A 13761-nucleotide genomic window follows, 5' to 3' on the forward strand; every position below is an offset into this window, starting at 1 on the left:
TCAACCGGAGCCAACCGTATTTGATCGCCTCGAAGGTGGCAACCATTTTTCCCCATCTGACTGGTGCATAAATGCACTGACACCTGCCAGGTAAGAAGCACCAGGCGGATTAAGGACTGAAGGGACTGTATCTTGTCGTCCGGCAAGAAGACTCGTAGCAAGGCCGTATACAAGATCATTCCCAGAAACTGTAGCCATTGTGAGAGCTGGAGCAGGGATTTCTGGAAATTCAGAATCCACCAGTGTTGGATGAGAGAGCTCTGTGTCAGAGCTATGTTCATCAGCAAGGCCTCCCTGGACCGAGCGTTCAACAGAAGGTTGTCGAGATACGGCATTACAGTCATACGCAGTATCTCCATCATCACCGCTATGACCTTGGTGAAGACGCGGTGAACAGAGGAGAGGCCAAATGGTAAGGCCTGAAACTGCCAATGCTAGCTGCGGACCGCAACCGTAGGAATGCCTGATGGGGCGGCCATATGGGAATATACTGCAAAAGAACCTCTACGTCAGCTCCTTGTTTAAGATGCGTAACCATCTGAGAAGCCCAAACCCCAGCCGCTGTATAAACGGACTTAAGGGTGAGTTCTAGCTTGCGGTCCAAGGCGACTTGGAGAGATGTAGCCCCTGCTACCGGCAGGACTGTCTTTTGACAGATGTGTGACCAAAGGGTCAACAGCCGGGGGTGTTTCTACTTTTTTCTTCTTTTTTTTTTATGATGCCTTGCTGGCCGGAGGCGGTAGGGCTGAGGGAGGATGGGATGCATACCGCATGCGGTGGCAGCCGTCTACTCCGGAGACTGTGGTCTCTGCAGAGGGGGACCAGGTCGTGAGCCACACGCAGCTGCAGCCGGGTTCCCCCCAGCAGCTCCCACCTTGCAGACAGGCAGCGGCAAGACCCTGCCTGTCTGTCCTCTGTACAAATTTTCTATCTATTACATTATGCTGTGGAGCAAGCCAGAGTGTGACCAGCTCCCAGAGGGCACATTCTAAGACCTACACAAACAGAAAAAAAATAAGTCCCAAGGCGCAACCACCCTTCTTCAGCCAAGTCCACAGAACAGGGTCACCACTCAACCCCTATGTCAGGAAGCTTGTTTGGAGAAATGGACCAGGGGCGATGAAAGGTTTGTAAACACAGTTATCCGGTGTTCCTCAAGAAGGTGGTATATACAAAGCAAATGAAAGCATGTATGAGAAACAATTCTGTTAGGACAACAGAATGTTAATGAAAATCTGGGAATGGGTAACTGCAAGCGTACCCCCGCACATTCTAAGACTGTCTAGGAGGGGAAGTAGAAGGGGAGGAGTTGGCCACACTCATTTAAATTTAAAGTGCCCATGCTCCCTGTAGTTGCCCTTCTATTCCCCACTTTTACTCCAGTGACACCTAGTGGATGAAGGAGAAAGCGTAAACATAAATGTTTATACAATGTATAGAGTTAGAAAAATGTGGCCTTTAACACATCTTGTAGGTAATTTGATTTACTGGTAGCATAGCGGGTAAAGGCTCTCTGAAAAGAGAAGTTACACCTGAAGCCACGGGAACCACCAGGAGCTTCCCAGACAGCAGGATCAAATTCGATATATCGTATGCAAACCCATTTACCACTGCCGGGGACTGTCCGAGTGGGAGGTTAGACATGCAGAAGGTCTGATCTCCGACAGATCGGCATGGGACCATACATAGGATTTGTTATCAAACAAGTGATTTGGGCACTTTTCACTCGATTTCTCTGCCCAATCCGTCGGAATCGGGTGAAAAGTGTCCAAATCGCACTAAGAGAGCTGTGCCACCAGGTGAGTGAACATGTACAGCAGTGGTTCCCATCCTCTGTCCTCAAAGCTTACTAACAGTTCAAGTTTTCCAGATATGCATCCTTAAGCGCCGATAGTTCAATCAAAACAGATACTTATTAAGTTATCTGTGTTGAACTATGGCTATCCTTAAAAACCTGGATTGCTAGTGTTTCTTGAGGAAGATGGTTGGGATTCCCTGATTTAAAGCATTGAGTATTATGTTGTAGGTGTACAGTTCTTATGGTGGTAGTCACCATATATGGTGTTCACAGGACAGAGAGCCCTGACATTTTAGTAGGCATCAGGCTGTGCTGCTGGACAGTTGGTAGCGTGTGATTGACCTATGCATTTTTTGCCACTGTGCACAAATACATAAGTATTTCTCATCTTGTGCATTCCGCTGCTGCATAGCACACAAAGTACATCTTTATCACAGCATGCTTGCCAAGGATTAATTTTGTACCTGACCTATGCCAAGCATAGCACAGTGCACTAAGACTATCTATTTTGGTCATTATGTGCATATTATTTCTGTTTTTACCATGCTAAAGCGTGTAATCCTGCACCTCCACTATTTAGTAGCCCGTAGTAAACACAGCCTCTACATCAAAGACATTGGACAGTAATAGTAAGAACTGCCAGATTCTGTGTAGTTATTTGAAAGGATGCAGTTACATAATTGGAAAAACAAAACCACTAGATTAAAACTATGAGGATGGAGCAACAATCCAGGCTAAAATAAAAAGGTGACTTGTAAGATATTCTGCGGACTGATATATTTTTGTTTTCATGCCAAGTTGAGTACATCATAAAGAAATCTCTTCTCTGCAGGAGGCAAATATTGCACACGAGGTAGTTCTATTTCACCTGGGATGTTTCTATGGGCAACCAATCAGAATCTACTTATTTATTTAGCACCTTCTAGAAGATAATCGATAGTATCTGTTTGGTTGCCGATAACAACATCCCATGTGAATAAATACAACGCCCATCTTAGTAAATTGACCCCTTTAATGAATGGGTTAGCAGCTTTAGCTGCATGGGGAAAATTCCTAATAATTGAATAGCTCTGATCAATAAACACCACAGCTAATTGAATCTGTCCCTAAGTGTTTTTTTTGCATATTATTCCCTCCCAAACTTATTTTAAGCTGGTCCCCCAAAAGGTCCTTAACATATATAAGAGTATCTGAGCTAAAAAGTCTGATACTAAGGGGTCTATTCACTTAGAGCCGGAAACTGCAGTTTGTCGGCTTTTTTAGTTTAATCCATGATTCAACCTATTTTATATTTTGTCGGAATAGCAGCCAATCTGTGTGCTTTTGTCGGAAATGGGGACAAATTCTACAGGTTTTGGCCCGTTTCCAAAAACCTCAATTTGACTTAAAAACAAATCCATCAAATCGGATTGAGGAGATTAGGCGGGGAAGGTTGGTGCCAGGTGAGCAGCAGCAGTGGTGGTGCAGCTGCTCACCCAGCACCATGCTGTTGCTACTTACTGGGTCCTGGCGTGAGCAGTAGCAGCCTAATACAACGGCTGCACAATTGAATAGGTATTGTCGTATGCATTCCGACAAATGCATGTCAAAATGGATCAGACTTTAACGGAGTATACCCCCAATACTCTTAATTACATTAAGGGTAGCAAATGATCTTTTCCCTAGTAGCTGCACAATAGGAGCAGTCACAGTATAATATGCAAGGACTGCTATGATGGATAACTATACTATGTACTGGTCCCACGGTACTAGGCACGCTGTTATACTATGCAGCTGTGATGTGTGCATCTTAATACTAACAATTTAGCAAGAGTACTTCAAGAATAAATAGGAGGAGAAACACTGGTTCAAATAAGTAGACAGGCAACAAATGGATAACGCCATATATCATTAAGTTCTGCAATATATAGGCTTTCAGTTGCTACGGTCATCCAGACTAATTTCTTGTGTGGGAGACTGTATTTCACCGTAAAATTAGAATAACACTTTTCTGTAACTTGGCTTCTTATGTTTCTACTAAATATTGTATGCTACATTACCAGTGCCAATAAAATCAAATCAATAATTTGACGGCGATAAAGAGGAGACAACTTACCCTTCCCCAATTGTAAAACTAGTGTGTGAGGTGTTAAATCCAGGAGAGGGCGCATTTGTAACATAGGTTATCTCTGGCCATGGTGAGCACTGTAAATGACAAAAGGTTTTATTTATCAGAAAGTCACACCCATGATTATGTTACACTAGTAGACATGACTTATTGTACGGTTATATAATCCTAAACAAATACTCACAAATTTTAAAACTAGTGCTGAGATAATCAGTTGGGACGCGGTATAGTTTTTATTGGGTTTCATTTTTATAAAAAAAAAAAAAATCGAACAAGTTTTTAAACATTTTAAATTCATAAATATGACAAGCATTAGCCGAAGTAGCTTGTTTTACATAAGGTTCTCTAATATCAGACAAAGATGCTTGTTAGCAGGACGACAGACAATACACAAGAGGTCAATTGAATATGTAACCGCAAGTGCGATACAAACCGGTATCAGACATATACATTGAGTTACATTACACAGAAAAATGATGAAGCTATACCATCAAAGAACAACATGCATCGCTTGACATCTGAAGAAAATCATAAATATACAAAACCATATATAAGTTACATAACATTAACACTGCAGAGATGGGAAATGTGCATGGTGACATTTCCCTTCAGTTTGACCAGTGGCAGCCAATATGAGGTGCCTTATTCTGTGTAGATGGCAGGCTACATGGGACGCTTAATAGTTAAATGAAGTATTCAGGACTATGGTGGGCCCAGGACACTGATAATTAGAGAATTAACCTCATCCTAAAAAGGAACCAAGGTACCAGGCAACTGCCAAGTGTGCAAATATGTTCCTACCGCTACATCACATCTTCAGCAACAGGCAGAAATGTCTAAGTTAATTTTGTTCCAATCGGAAGGGAGAGAATAACTACAGAATAGCTTATAGGGGTCTCCGTGTTACAAACACTTATGGTGCTAGCTGCTACATTAGTGTGTATGTCCTCCTAGTCTGTCATATAGACTTTACCCCAGGTCCAACTTCCAGGCCAATTCATATGGGTCCCTCAGATCCGAGGCATACAGGGTGATTACATGACCTTCATACCACTGCCCCCTAAGGTCACCAATTAACAGGTAGTAAGGGGCCTGTCAGTTATGTTTAAATTGTAAGTATTTCCAACAGTTCTTGTGTGGGATGGAAAATGTTTCTTCCTGCACATGTGTGATAGAGGGAATCATCTGAACACAGGAAAGATCATTGAACAGCCTACATCTGTGAGCTATCCAGAGGCAAAACATAGCTGCATTACATCCAGGTTTAAAATCAGGATGGTTGAATAGGGGCAATATTGGACTTTGGCACTATGGGGGTGAAACCACCACCAGAGAGCTCCCATCTTAACACCAAACCACAAGCTCTAAAAACACAGACTCGCTATGAGTCTGGCTGCAAGATAATAATTTAGGCCTCCAGCATGGAGAACCAGTGAAGGAGTAGGAAGAATAACTGCATACACTGGTTACAGGACTGCAACCATATCATACAGTCTCCCGGCATTGCCGGGTCATTCTGTTTCACACAGACCCTTCAAGCAACTGGTCAGTAATTCGCTTTTAATGCATATATTGATGTGTGAATAACTGATATTTTGACCTAAATCCCTGCATTTCATTACTTCGTTACATAACATAAATCAGAGCTGCCACAGCCTATAAAAAATGTAAAGTAAATTGTGTTTTATTATTTCATTTCTTTGAAGCCCTCCATGGCAGTCCTGACAGTTCCCTTGCATGCTTTAGTTAGTGCCTTTTTCAGATGCAGCTTGGGAAGTCACAGAGGAACATTTTCCGATGCTTAATTTGCTTATATGCAAATGCTTGTGTTTTTTTTATCTGGTCAAATACTGCTTTTTCTAATCAATTGTTTTTCATTTGGGGAGGTCTGTACTTTTGGGTCTTAATTCCCCCTTCTGTTTCAGTGACCGTTTTCCTGTGGGGTTTAAAGAATTCTTGAAACAATAACTTTATTGAGGTCACCAGACAGCAAACATAATGGACAGCCTTTAAACTGATGTGTGCTTTCTATTAAGCCTCTCTTGTAAAACAAAACCTTACTTTGTCCCAATTAATTTGTACAGCAAAGTTTAAAGGGTGGATGTTTCATTGCTGCTACTGTCGTCAGCTTGTTTACCCCTGTGCAGCAAAGTAGTATTTGCTGATCTGCCTAGGCAGTATATAAAGTGGAAGTCTCACAGGATGTGTATATGGAGATATAGCAAGGGAATTAAATTAAAAACGATGAACTACAGGCTTGTAATTTCAATAATCCAGCCTAAAGAGACCATTGATATCTGAAAAATAAATGGTAATTTTTGAAGGAAAACTCAGCAAAAGCTATGGATTCCCATCAAAATGCAATTTTATCCAGACTTAAAAATAAAAGACCCTTCAGGTTATTCTAAAATATAAAGCATTCAAAATATGGGAAGCGTATCTGAAGATCTACAAAGAATGGGATAACACTACAGTATCTAGGGGGGTTGTTTGCATTACTGCATGAGTAAAAACAAAGGCAATTAAACTCTGGGTATAGTAGGCAGGGGAAGGTGTAGGTGGATGACAGAAGTCAGCAGGACATACAACTTTAGAATCTCAAAAAAACTATTCAAATACAAAATAAACAATTTAGGGTGCGATAGCAGCAATAAATCAGGGCTGGATTACAGACACATTTACCTCTGTGAGTATTGTGGTCTCATAGGAAGGTTGATATTTCTCCTTCTCTAGTGGCGTTCGCTTCTCCATCTTTTCTCGGTCAGTTTTCTGCTTTCGGTCTGCTCCTTTTGGCTACACGTTTATTAGATACAGAAAAAGCATTATATGACAATAAAACAAATGCTCCTATTAAACATGTGCCTATTTCGGAGTTAAACCAGAAGTAATTTCCGGTGCCAAGATCCTACACTGTACAATATCATTCCTATATGTCTCCGTTCCAAACTACAGAAGTAATTAAATAGGACTCCTGTGTAGTATTAATAGTACAACAAGGGGCACAATGCAGATGTTTTAGAACAGTAAATCCCAACCTTGGTCTTCAAAGCACAATAACAGTTGGTATATTGGGGTATACTCAATGCCCTTAAGGCGAGCTATGACAGCGAGCAGTGCCAATAGCTCTCCGTCCGTATATAACTGCCCCCATGGAAATGGCTAGTGTAGCCATCAAAATTGCGGGCTCGCCCCAAAATGAGGTGGCCTAGCCGCATTTGTGGAGGACCTCGCCGTCCTCTGATACCGAGGATTTCCCCAGGACAGCGAGCGGCTGGCGAGGGGGTTTGATGGAGAGGATGGCTGGTTTTTGGAAATCCTCGCCCAAAACCATCCATCCTCTCTGCACAAACCCCTTGCCGGTGGCATTGAATACTGCCCTGAGTGATAACCATGCATGAGTACAGATGGTTAAATTAACATGACTGAGGTACTAAAGGGTCTATTTATCAAGCCTTGGATGGTAAAGTACCAATCAACTCCTGTCACTTTTCGAACACAGTCTGACATGACAGTTAGGAGCGTACTGGTCACCTGTGTTTAAGGACTGTGGTTGTGAACCAGTTTTAGAAAGGCGGAAATACTTTTATATCTTTTTCTTAAGGGAACCAAGGCCTAAGAATCTGCAAAGAATTTTAGATGGTTTAAAAATCAATAAGCTGGATCACCGTCAAAACAATGTAAAGCTCTCCAAAGCAGTTAAATGAACACACAATTAAAATGAATAAATCCTGGAGCTTAATAAATTCCTTAGGTAACTGCTAACATTGTCCTTCACACAAGGTCATTGGAGTCTTCAGGAAAAGGAAAATCTTAGTATTCCTACATTTAAGACGCACACTGAGCGTGCTCATGAACTGATCGCTCTGGTTGAACAGACAAAGTATCCTGCAGTGGCTTTTGCCCTGAGGATAACAAATGAACTCAGACTCCAAAACAGATTTACTACTTTTGTTAGTCTGGCCCCACATGGATGCTTAGAATTTATAAAATGCTGGCACTAAATTATTTATAGGGCACCACAAGTGTTCTGCAGTGCCTTACTATATATTCTCTCGTTCTCAAAGTCGGTCCTCAGGACCCCACTCGTTGCATGTTTCGCAGTTTTCCGCACAGAAGCACAAGTGAAATAATTAGCTCCACCTGTGGATCTTTTAAAATGTGTCAATGAGTAATGAGTGCACCTGCTGGGTGACCTATAAAACGTGAACTGTGTGGGTTCCTGAGGACAGAGTTTGAGAACCCCTGATTTAGGTTATATATTATGTATCTCTCACTGTAGCCCGGCACTCTCCTGTATTTGATACTGTGTGAGTGCCCACATGAAATGTCATAGAAGTGTCAGCATATGTTGGAGTGCCGCATCCGGACTAATATCTGCCTGGATCAATATGCCGTATGTAGCGCAGGGATGGGGAAACTTCGGCCCTCCAGCTGTTGTTGAACTACACATCCCAGGATGCCCTGCTACAGTTTTGCAATTTGCCATGCTAAAACGGTTGCAGGGCATGCTGGGATATGTATTTCAACAACAGCTGAGGGGTCGAAGGTTCCCCATCCCTGTCCTACTGTATCAATGCCTACTTCCCTATAGACTACAAGCTCTGTCTGTAACTACCCATTCTTTTTCATATTACTACTTTTGTTCCCAATATTATCAAGTACAATAGGGTTATTTTTTAGGGAGCGCTCCCCAGAAAAAACTCACCCAGTGGGGAGCGCTCCCTAAAACAAAACCCCCACCACTGAAGGGGTTAAAGTAAACATTAATAAATTAGAAATGAGCAAAATAACCAGTCAAGTTTGGACCTACACTTGAAGTGTGAGATCTGGCCATACAGCATAATCAAGCCTGATTATTTCAACTATAACATGCTGGATAATGATCCAATTAATTCTGATCCTACTTTTTGGTTACATCTATTACTTTTAACCATGCAGTATCAGAATTACTACCACAAAATAAAATGCAATTGTACAGCCCCTGTGGGCATCTAATTAAATAATAAATAAAAAAATACACCCGTCGCTACAATTTTGGTTCTGGTGATGGAAAACACATTAGTATTTACAATTTATTACAAATATCACATAATAGGAAGCGTTCACCTCTCTAAGCAAATGCCCATAAAACAGCATGACTAAAAACAGAGGGACCGATTCAATTAGCGGTTGTAGTTTCCATGCGGATGCAGCCCTGTGTTCACCACCCACATCTATTCAATTATTACACAATTTCCCCCTCACCCTAAACCTACAAATGTTGGTTAATCTATGGGTTGCCTCGTGCAGTAAGCCTAAAAAGGTGACAACACACTACAAGGATGTTTTTGCTGATTGGCAGATTTCTGACAGATAGGCCCAAAAAAAAAAAATCAGCCGCATACACGAACCCACAGCCTTGCTGAGTTGGCAAAATCTCACACGTGTCATACAATTAAGGTGACATGGGATGGGCAGATCTCGGATACTAAGAAATGAATGAAAAAAAAGACAAGGCTAACAAAACATTGCTTAATAACACTGGCAACTGTCCCGGGTTCTCTGCTTTCTATAGACAGTCGCACGCAAGGTCATGGCAATGCAGCACAATTAACCCTTTCCCATTTTAATTTAATGTCAACAGGGGAAAAAAACCATTGCAGAGAAAACAAAGAACAGAACTGCAGGTAGGTGGGTGCGGGCAGTAGCTCTTGTTCCAGATTACTGTACAGTGCCTTTTCTTTTTTCCAAATATTTGGTGGACAGAAGCCAATGTACTGCAGCCAGCACTGGTTGAATGTTCAGGACGGGAGAACTGTCATTTATATTTAAATGAAGGAAAACTGCCCGAGGCAAAAAGCTCAGGTCTGGCATGAAAATAATCTTTGCATCAGATTAGCAGTCAAACCAGTTGTAGCCTTGTAGAGGAGTGTTCCTAGAATGAGCTACTGACAAGGCACAACATTATCAGAGCCAATAAGTGTGATCAGAGGTGAAGGATCCTCTGTCTGCATTACAGGAAATTCTACCGGTCTGAAATCTTCTCCTTCTGGGTATCTGCTGCAAAATGGCATTACCAAAAAATGCAACAACCTAAAAATTATTATTTAATTTGTTTATGTCACTTTTTCATTGCTTTTCGATTTGAAGATTTGTTAATTCTAAAGAGAATAGGGGCATTTAACGTGTCACTTGTAGAGTTTATTCTGATTTTATCTTCAGGAGAAAAGATTCTGCTTATGGGATGAAAGTTATAGAAATGTACTTTCATTTGATTAACGGCAACCTTTCATATGGCTGGCAAAGCAAAATCCAAATACCATGAGAATCTTAATAAACATTTTTCAAACCGAAAAACTAGGTATTGAGATAGGAAATTGAATAATAAGGAATTAATGGGCAGATTTATTAAGCTCGCTGAAGTGATAATGTGGCTGGTACTTTATCACCGGCCATTCGGCTCCTAATTGTGAAGTTACAGGCTTGGTTTGAAAAATGACAGGTAGGAGCCGATTGGCCGGTGATAAAGACCAGACACTTTATCGCTTCACCGAGCTTAATAAATCTACCCCTAAAAGAGCAATCGGCAAAATACAATGGTGCCGTCATGGTACAAAACAGAATGGTTGCGTGTGGTGTACAAACAAGTTCTGTAAAACAGACATAATAATTACTTTAAAAAAAAAAACACACAACAACTAAAGAAAATGGACACTGTAGCCGTTTCTTGTAGGCGGAGGAACATTTCCATACCTTGAAGACTTTGATTTGACAGCTGGCTGAGTGCAAGTGCTCTGTATACTCTCCATTCTCGTTCTCCTTGAAAGTATCTATTTGGATTCGGAAGGGTACACCTTTCTCACCCCCGTGCTTCCTCATGGTAAATTCTGTACTAATGCAGTGGACCTAAACACAGAATGAACCACATTGTCAAGGAAACCAACACAATTCTGGTTCATGCAATACTCAGGGATATGAGAATATAAGAACCAACTTCGCATCTGACAAAACCTCACTCACAGGTTATGACAAGGTCTGCAGAAGGATGGAGACACTTATTTGTCTTTGCTGCTGCAAACCATGGTGAATCCCTATTACATATCATGCACTAAGTAACAAGGGATAATGGGGAAATTGTTACACAACCGCAATATACTTATATAGAGATGGCTGATCTGTTTATGTTTTGGAAAGAGTGTTGTATACGGAAATTGTATTCGACGATAAACTGGCTTATAGAGTTTATCTTATCTAGGGTCTATTCTATAACACCGTAGATCAGAAGTGGGGAACCTCAGGCCCGGGGACAGTATGAGGCCCCCGTAGCCGGTCTGAGTGGCCCTCCCACCCACTTTGCCGTGAGTGAAGTACAGGGCAATTCTCACGATAGGTCCGTAGTTCGAGAGATTCATCTTAATCAACAGCAGCCGGAGACTGTCAGTCCTATTCCGTGGCAGACGGAGCATGGGGCGGCTACAGCAGGACAATTTGTAAGAGAAATTTTTACATATGGCCCCAAAGAATTTTTTCCCCATACAAACGGCCCTTGGCACAAAAAAAAGGTTCCCCACCGCTGCCGTAGATCATGATATTCTGCAATGCATTAGGAATGAAGGCTCGCGTTCACCCACTAAAGTTATTGTGACAGGTGAATTTTTTTTTTTTTTTAGAAAAACATACAATAGAATCTAAATTAGTATCCATATTTTTATGGTCCACATTCTGCTTCTACATATTTTTGATTAAATGGTTTTAATAAAAACAAAAACCGACATACCAATGTATTCAACTTTGGCGTTTCTGAATTAATTATTATTATTTTTTTTTTTTTAATGGACGCTAGTTCTTGAGATAATGCACTGGTATGCACATTTGGTAACATTCAGATAAACTGGCCATCTGACTTAACTAATTTGCCTGAATGACAATTTGTGTCCACTTTCCAGTGTTTGGAAACACATTTCATATGCTCCTATACATTAACAGATTTAAATTTTTGGGCAAATTCGACTAGTCCTGTTCAATCCCAGTGCTGATTTTCCGCATGGATTGGCAAAACTGCCGCAAATTCATATATTTTAGCAGATTTTTACCCATCCCAAATCACAATAAAAAAAAATGGCAGCAACTAAAATGGCTAAACCACCTGTGACTAAATATTAATCAGTGAATTGTTGCCGATCTTTCATCTGGCCACGACATTTGGCTGGGATTAAATACTCCCCAAAATCTTGGAGTGTTGATCAAAGATATTAATGGATGACAACCTGTTTCTGTGGCTACATGGGAGCAATAATGCAAGGACGTAAGTAACATGCAATGGGTCAAAGCAAATTCTGACACAATGAAAGATTTTTGTGAGGTGAACCAATGCGGTCTATGAACTGCAATATGTGACGTGGAATGCTGCCCACTGTCACCTATAAGAAGTGGGAACCGTGAAAACATATTGTGTAACATCTAGCGCCTTACTTGAATAAACACAGATGTCCTCTTTGCAGGATCCCAGAGAAATTCAACAGTGTTAAGCTGTGTTGGATTTGCTCGAGGATCAATAATACCCACAGACATAGGGATATCTATAAAAACAATAATATCAGTATTAAGAGCCTTTAGAGTAAAATATGCATCTGTCTGGACAGGTCAGCACAGTATTACAAATAAATTATACAAGTTTGTTGTAACTACTATTGTTCTGAAAAAAGAGATATGCCTCAGTAAAGCAATACTTTTCTCCATTTTAGACAAAAGTGATTGGACACAACCACGCAGGTGACATGGCGCGCTTCTGCAGCAGATGTGATCAGGAAGGTATAAAGCACTAATTAGTTAATTTGCTAATGAAATGGCTTGCAGGAAGGATCTAACAAAGTTTGAAAAGGTCAAACAGCGGTATGAATGTTAAGGTGCCTACACACGGGGGAGATGTATTGCTGAGCAATATATTGCTTAATCTCTCCTTTTCATCAGCGACCAGAGATGGTCGCTGACTAAAAGAAACCTCTGCCGGGGGAAGCCGCAGAGGTAATCAGCTGGTCGCAGGAGCAAGCTCCTGCGACCAGCGATTATAGTGGGGCTGAAAACGGGACATAGGCAACCTACAATGCACTCACAATGATATATCATTGATCTATTTGCCACATTTACAAAATTCGGTACTTGTGGAGTATCACGGCTCCCATCGCATGCCATATATACATTTGGCCGTTTTTGACAAAATCGTATGCGATCGCATACGATTTTGCACTGAAAAGCATCCAAATGCATTGGAATTAGTATTAAACATGTTTAATGGCCCCCAACTGGCATTTTTGAGGCTGTACCACCCCCACTATCAACGCGAACCCGAAGCGTGGCGAGCGCAGCGAGTCCGCAAGGGGCGGCGGTATGCGTCCTACGACCTTTTCATACCCCCACTATCCACGTCGGCGTGGAGCTGAGAATAGAAAGTGTGGCGAGCGCAGCGAGCCACCGAGCCCGAAGCGTGGCGAGTGCAGCGAGCCCCACGGACACCTGTGAAGCCCGTGAGGGGACGCGGACACCTGTGAAGGTATCCTCGTCCGCTCGCCACACTTTCTATTCTCATCTCCACGCCGACGTGGATAGTGGGGGTATGAAAAGGTCGTAGGACGCGTACCCTCGCTGCGCTCGCCACGCTTCGGTTTCGCGTTGATAGTGGGGGTGGTACAGCCTAAAAATGCCAGTTGGGGGCCATTGAGCATGTTTAATACTAATTCCAATGCATTTGGATGCTTTTCAGTGCAAAATAGTATGCGATCGCATGCGATGCGATTTTTTTGCATACGATGGGCATCGTGGGAGCCGTGATACTGCACAAGTACCCAAAATTCCATTCTTTCAACACAATTACTCTTTT

The 13761-nt window shown here is 41.8% G+C and overlaps 1 protein-coding gene across 1 annotated transcript in view; it reads right to left on the reverse strand.

Moving 5' to 3' along the window:
* TFCP2 (transcription factor CP2) overlaps nt 1-13761 on the reverse strand; it is a 71865-nt gene that overhangs the window by 16947 nt on the left and 41157 nt on the right. Inside the window, exons 5-8 of the mRNA XM_083169442.1 lie at nt 12357-12463; nt 10638-10790; nt 6588-6698; nt 3894-3982 (exon numbers count right to left, since the gene is read on the reverse strand). Of these exons, the coding sequence (XP_083025568.1) occupies nt 3894-3982; nt 6588-6698; nt 10638-10790; nt 12357-12463 (460 nt within the window). The remainder of the gene's footprint in view (nt 1-3893; nt 3983-6587; nt 6699-10637; nt 10791-12356; nt 12464-13761) is intronic.

The sequence above is a fragment of the Crinia signifera genome, chromosome 2, assembly GCF_055691185.1.
Source record: "Crinia signifera chromosome 2, ASM5569118v1, whole genome shotgun sequence".
In the NCBI taxonomy this organism is placed as follows: domain Eukaryota; kingdom Metazoa; phylum Chordata; class Amphibia; order Anura; family Myobatrachidae; genus Crinia; species Crinia signifera.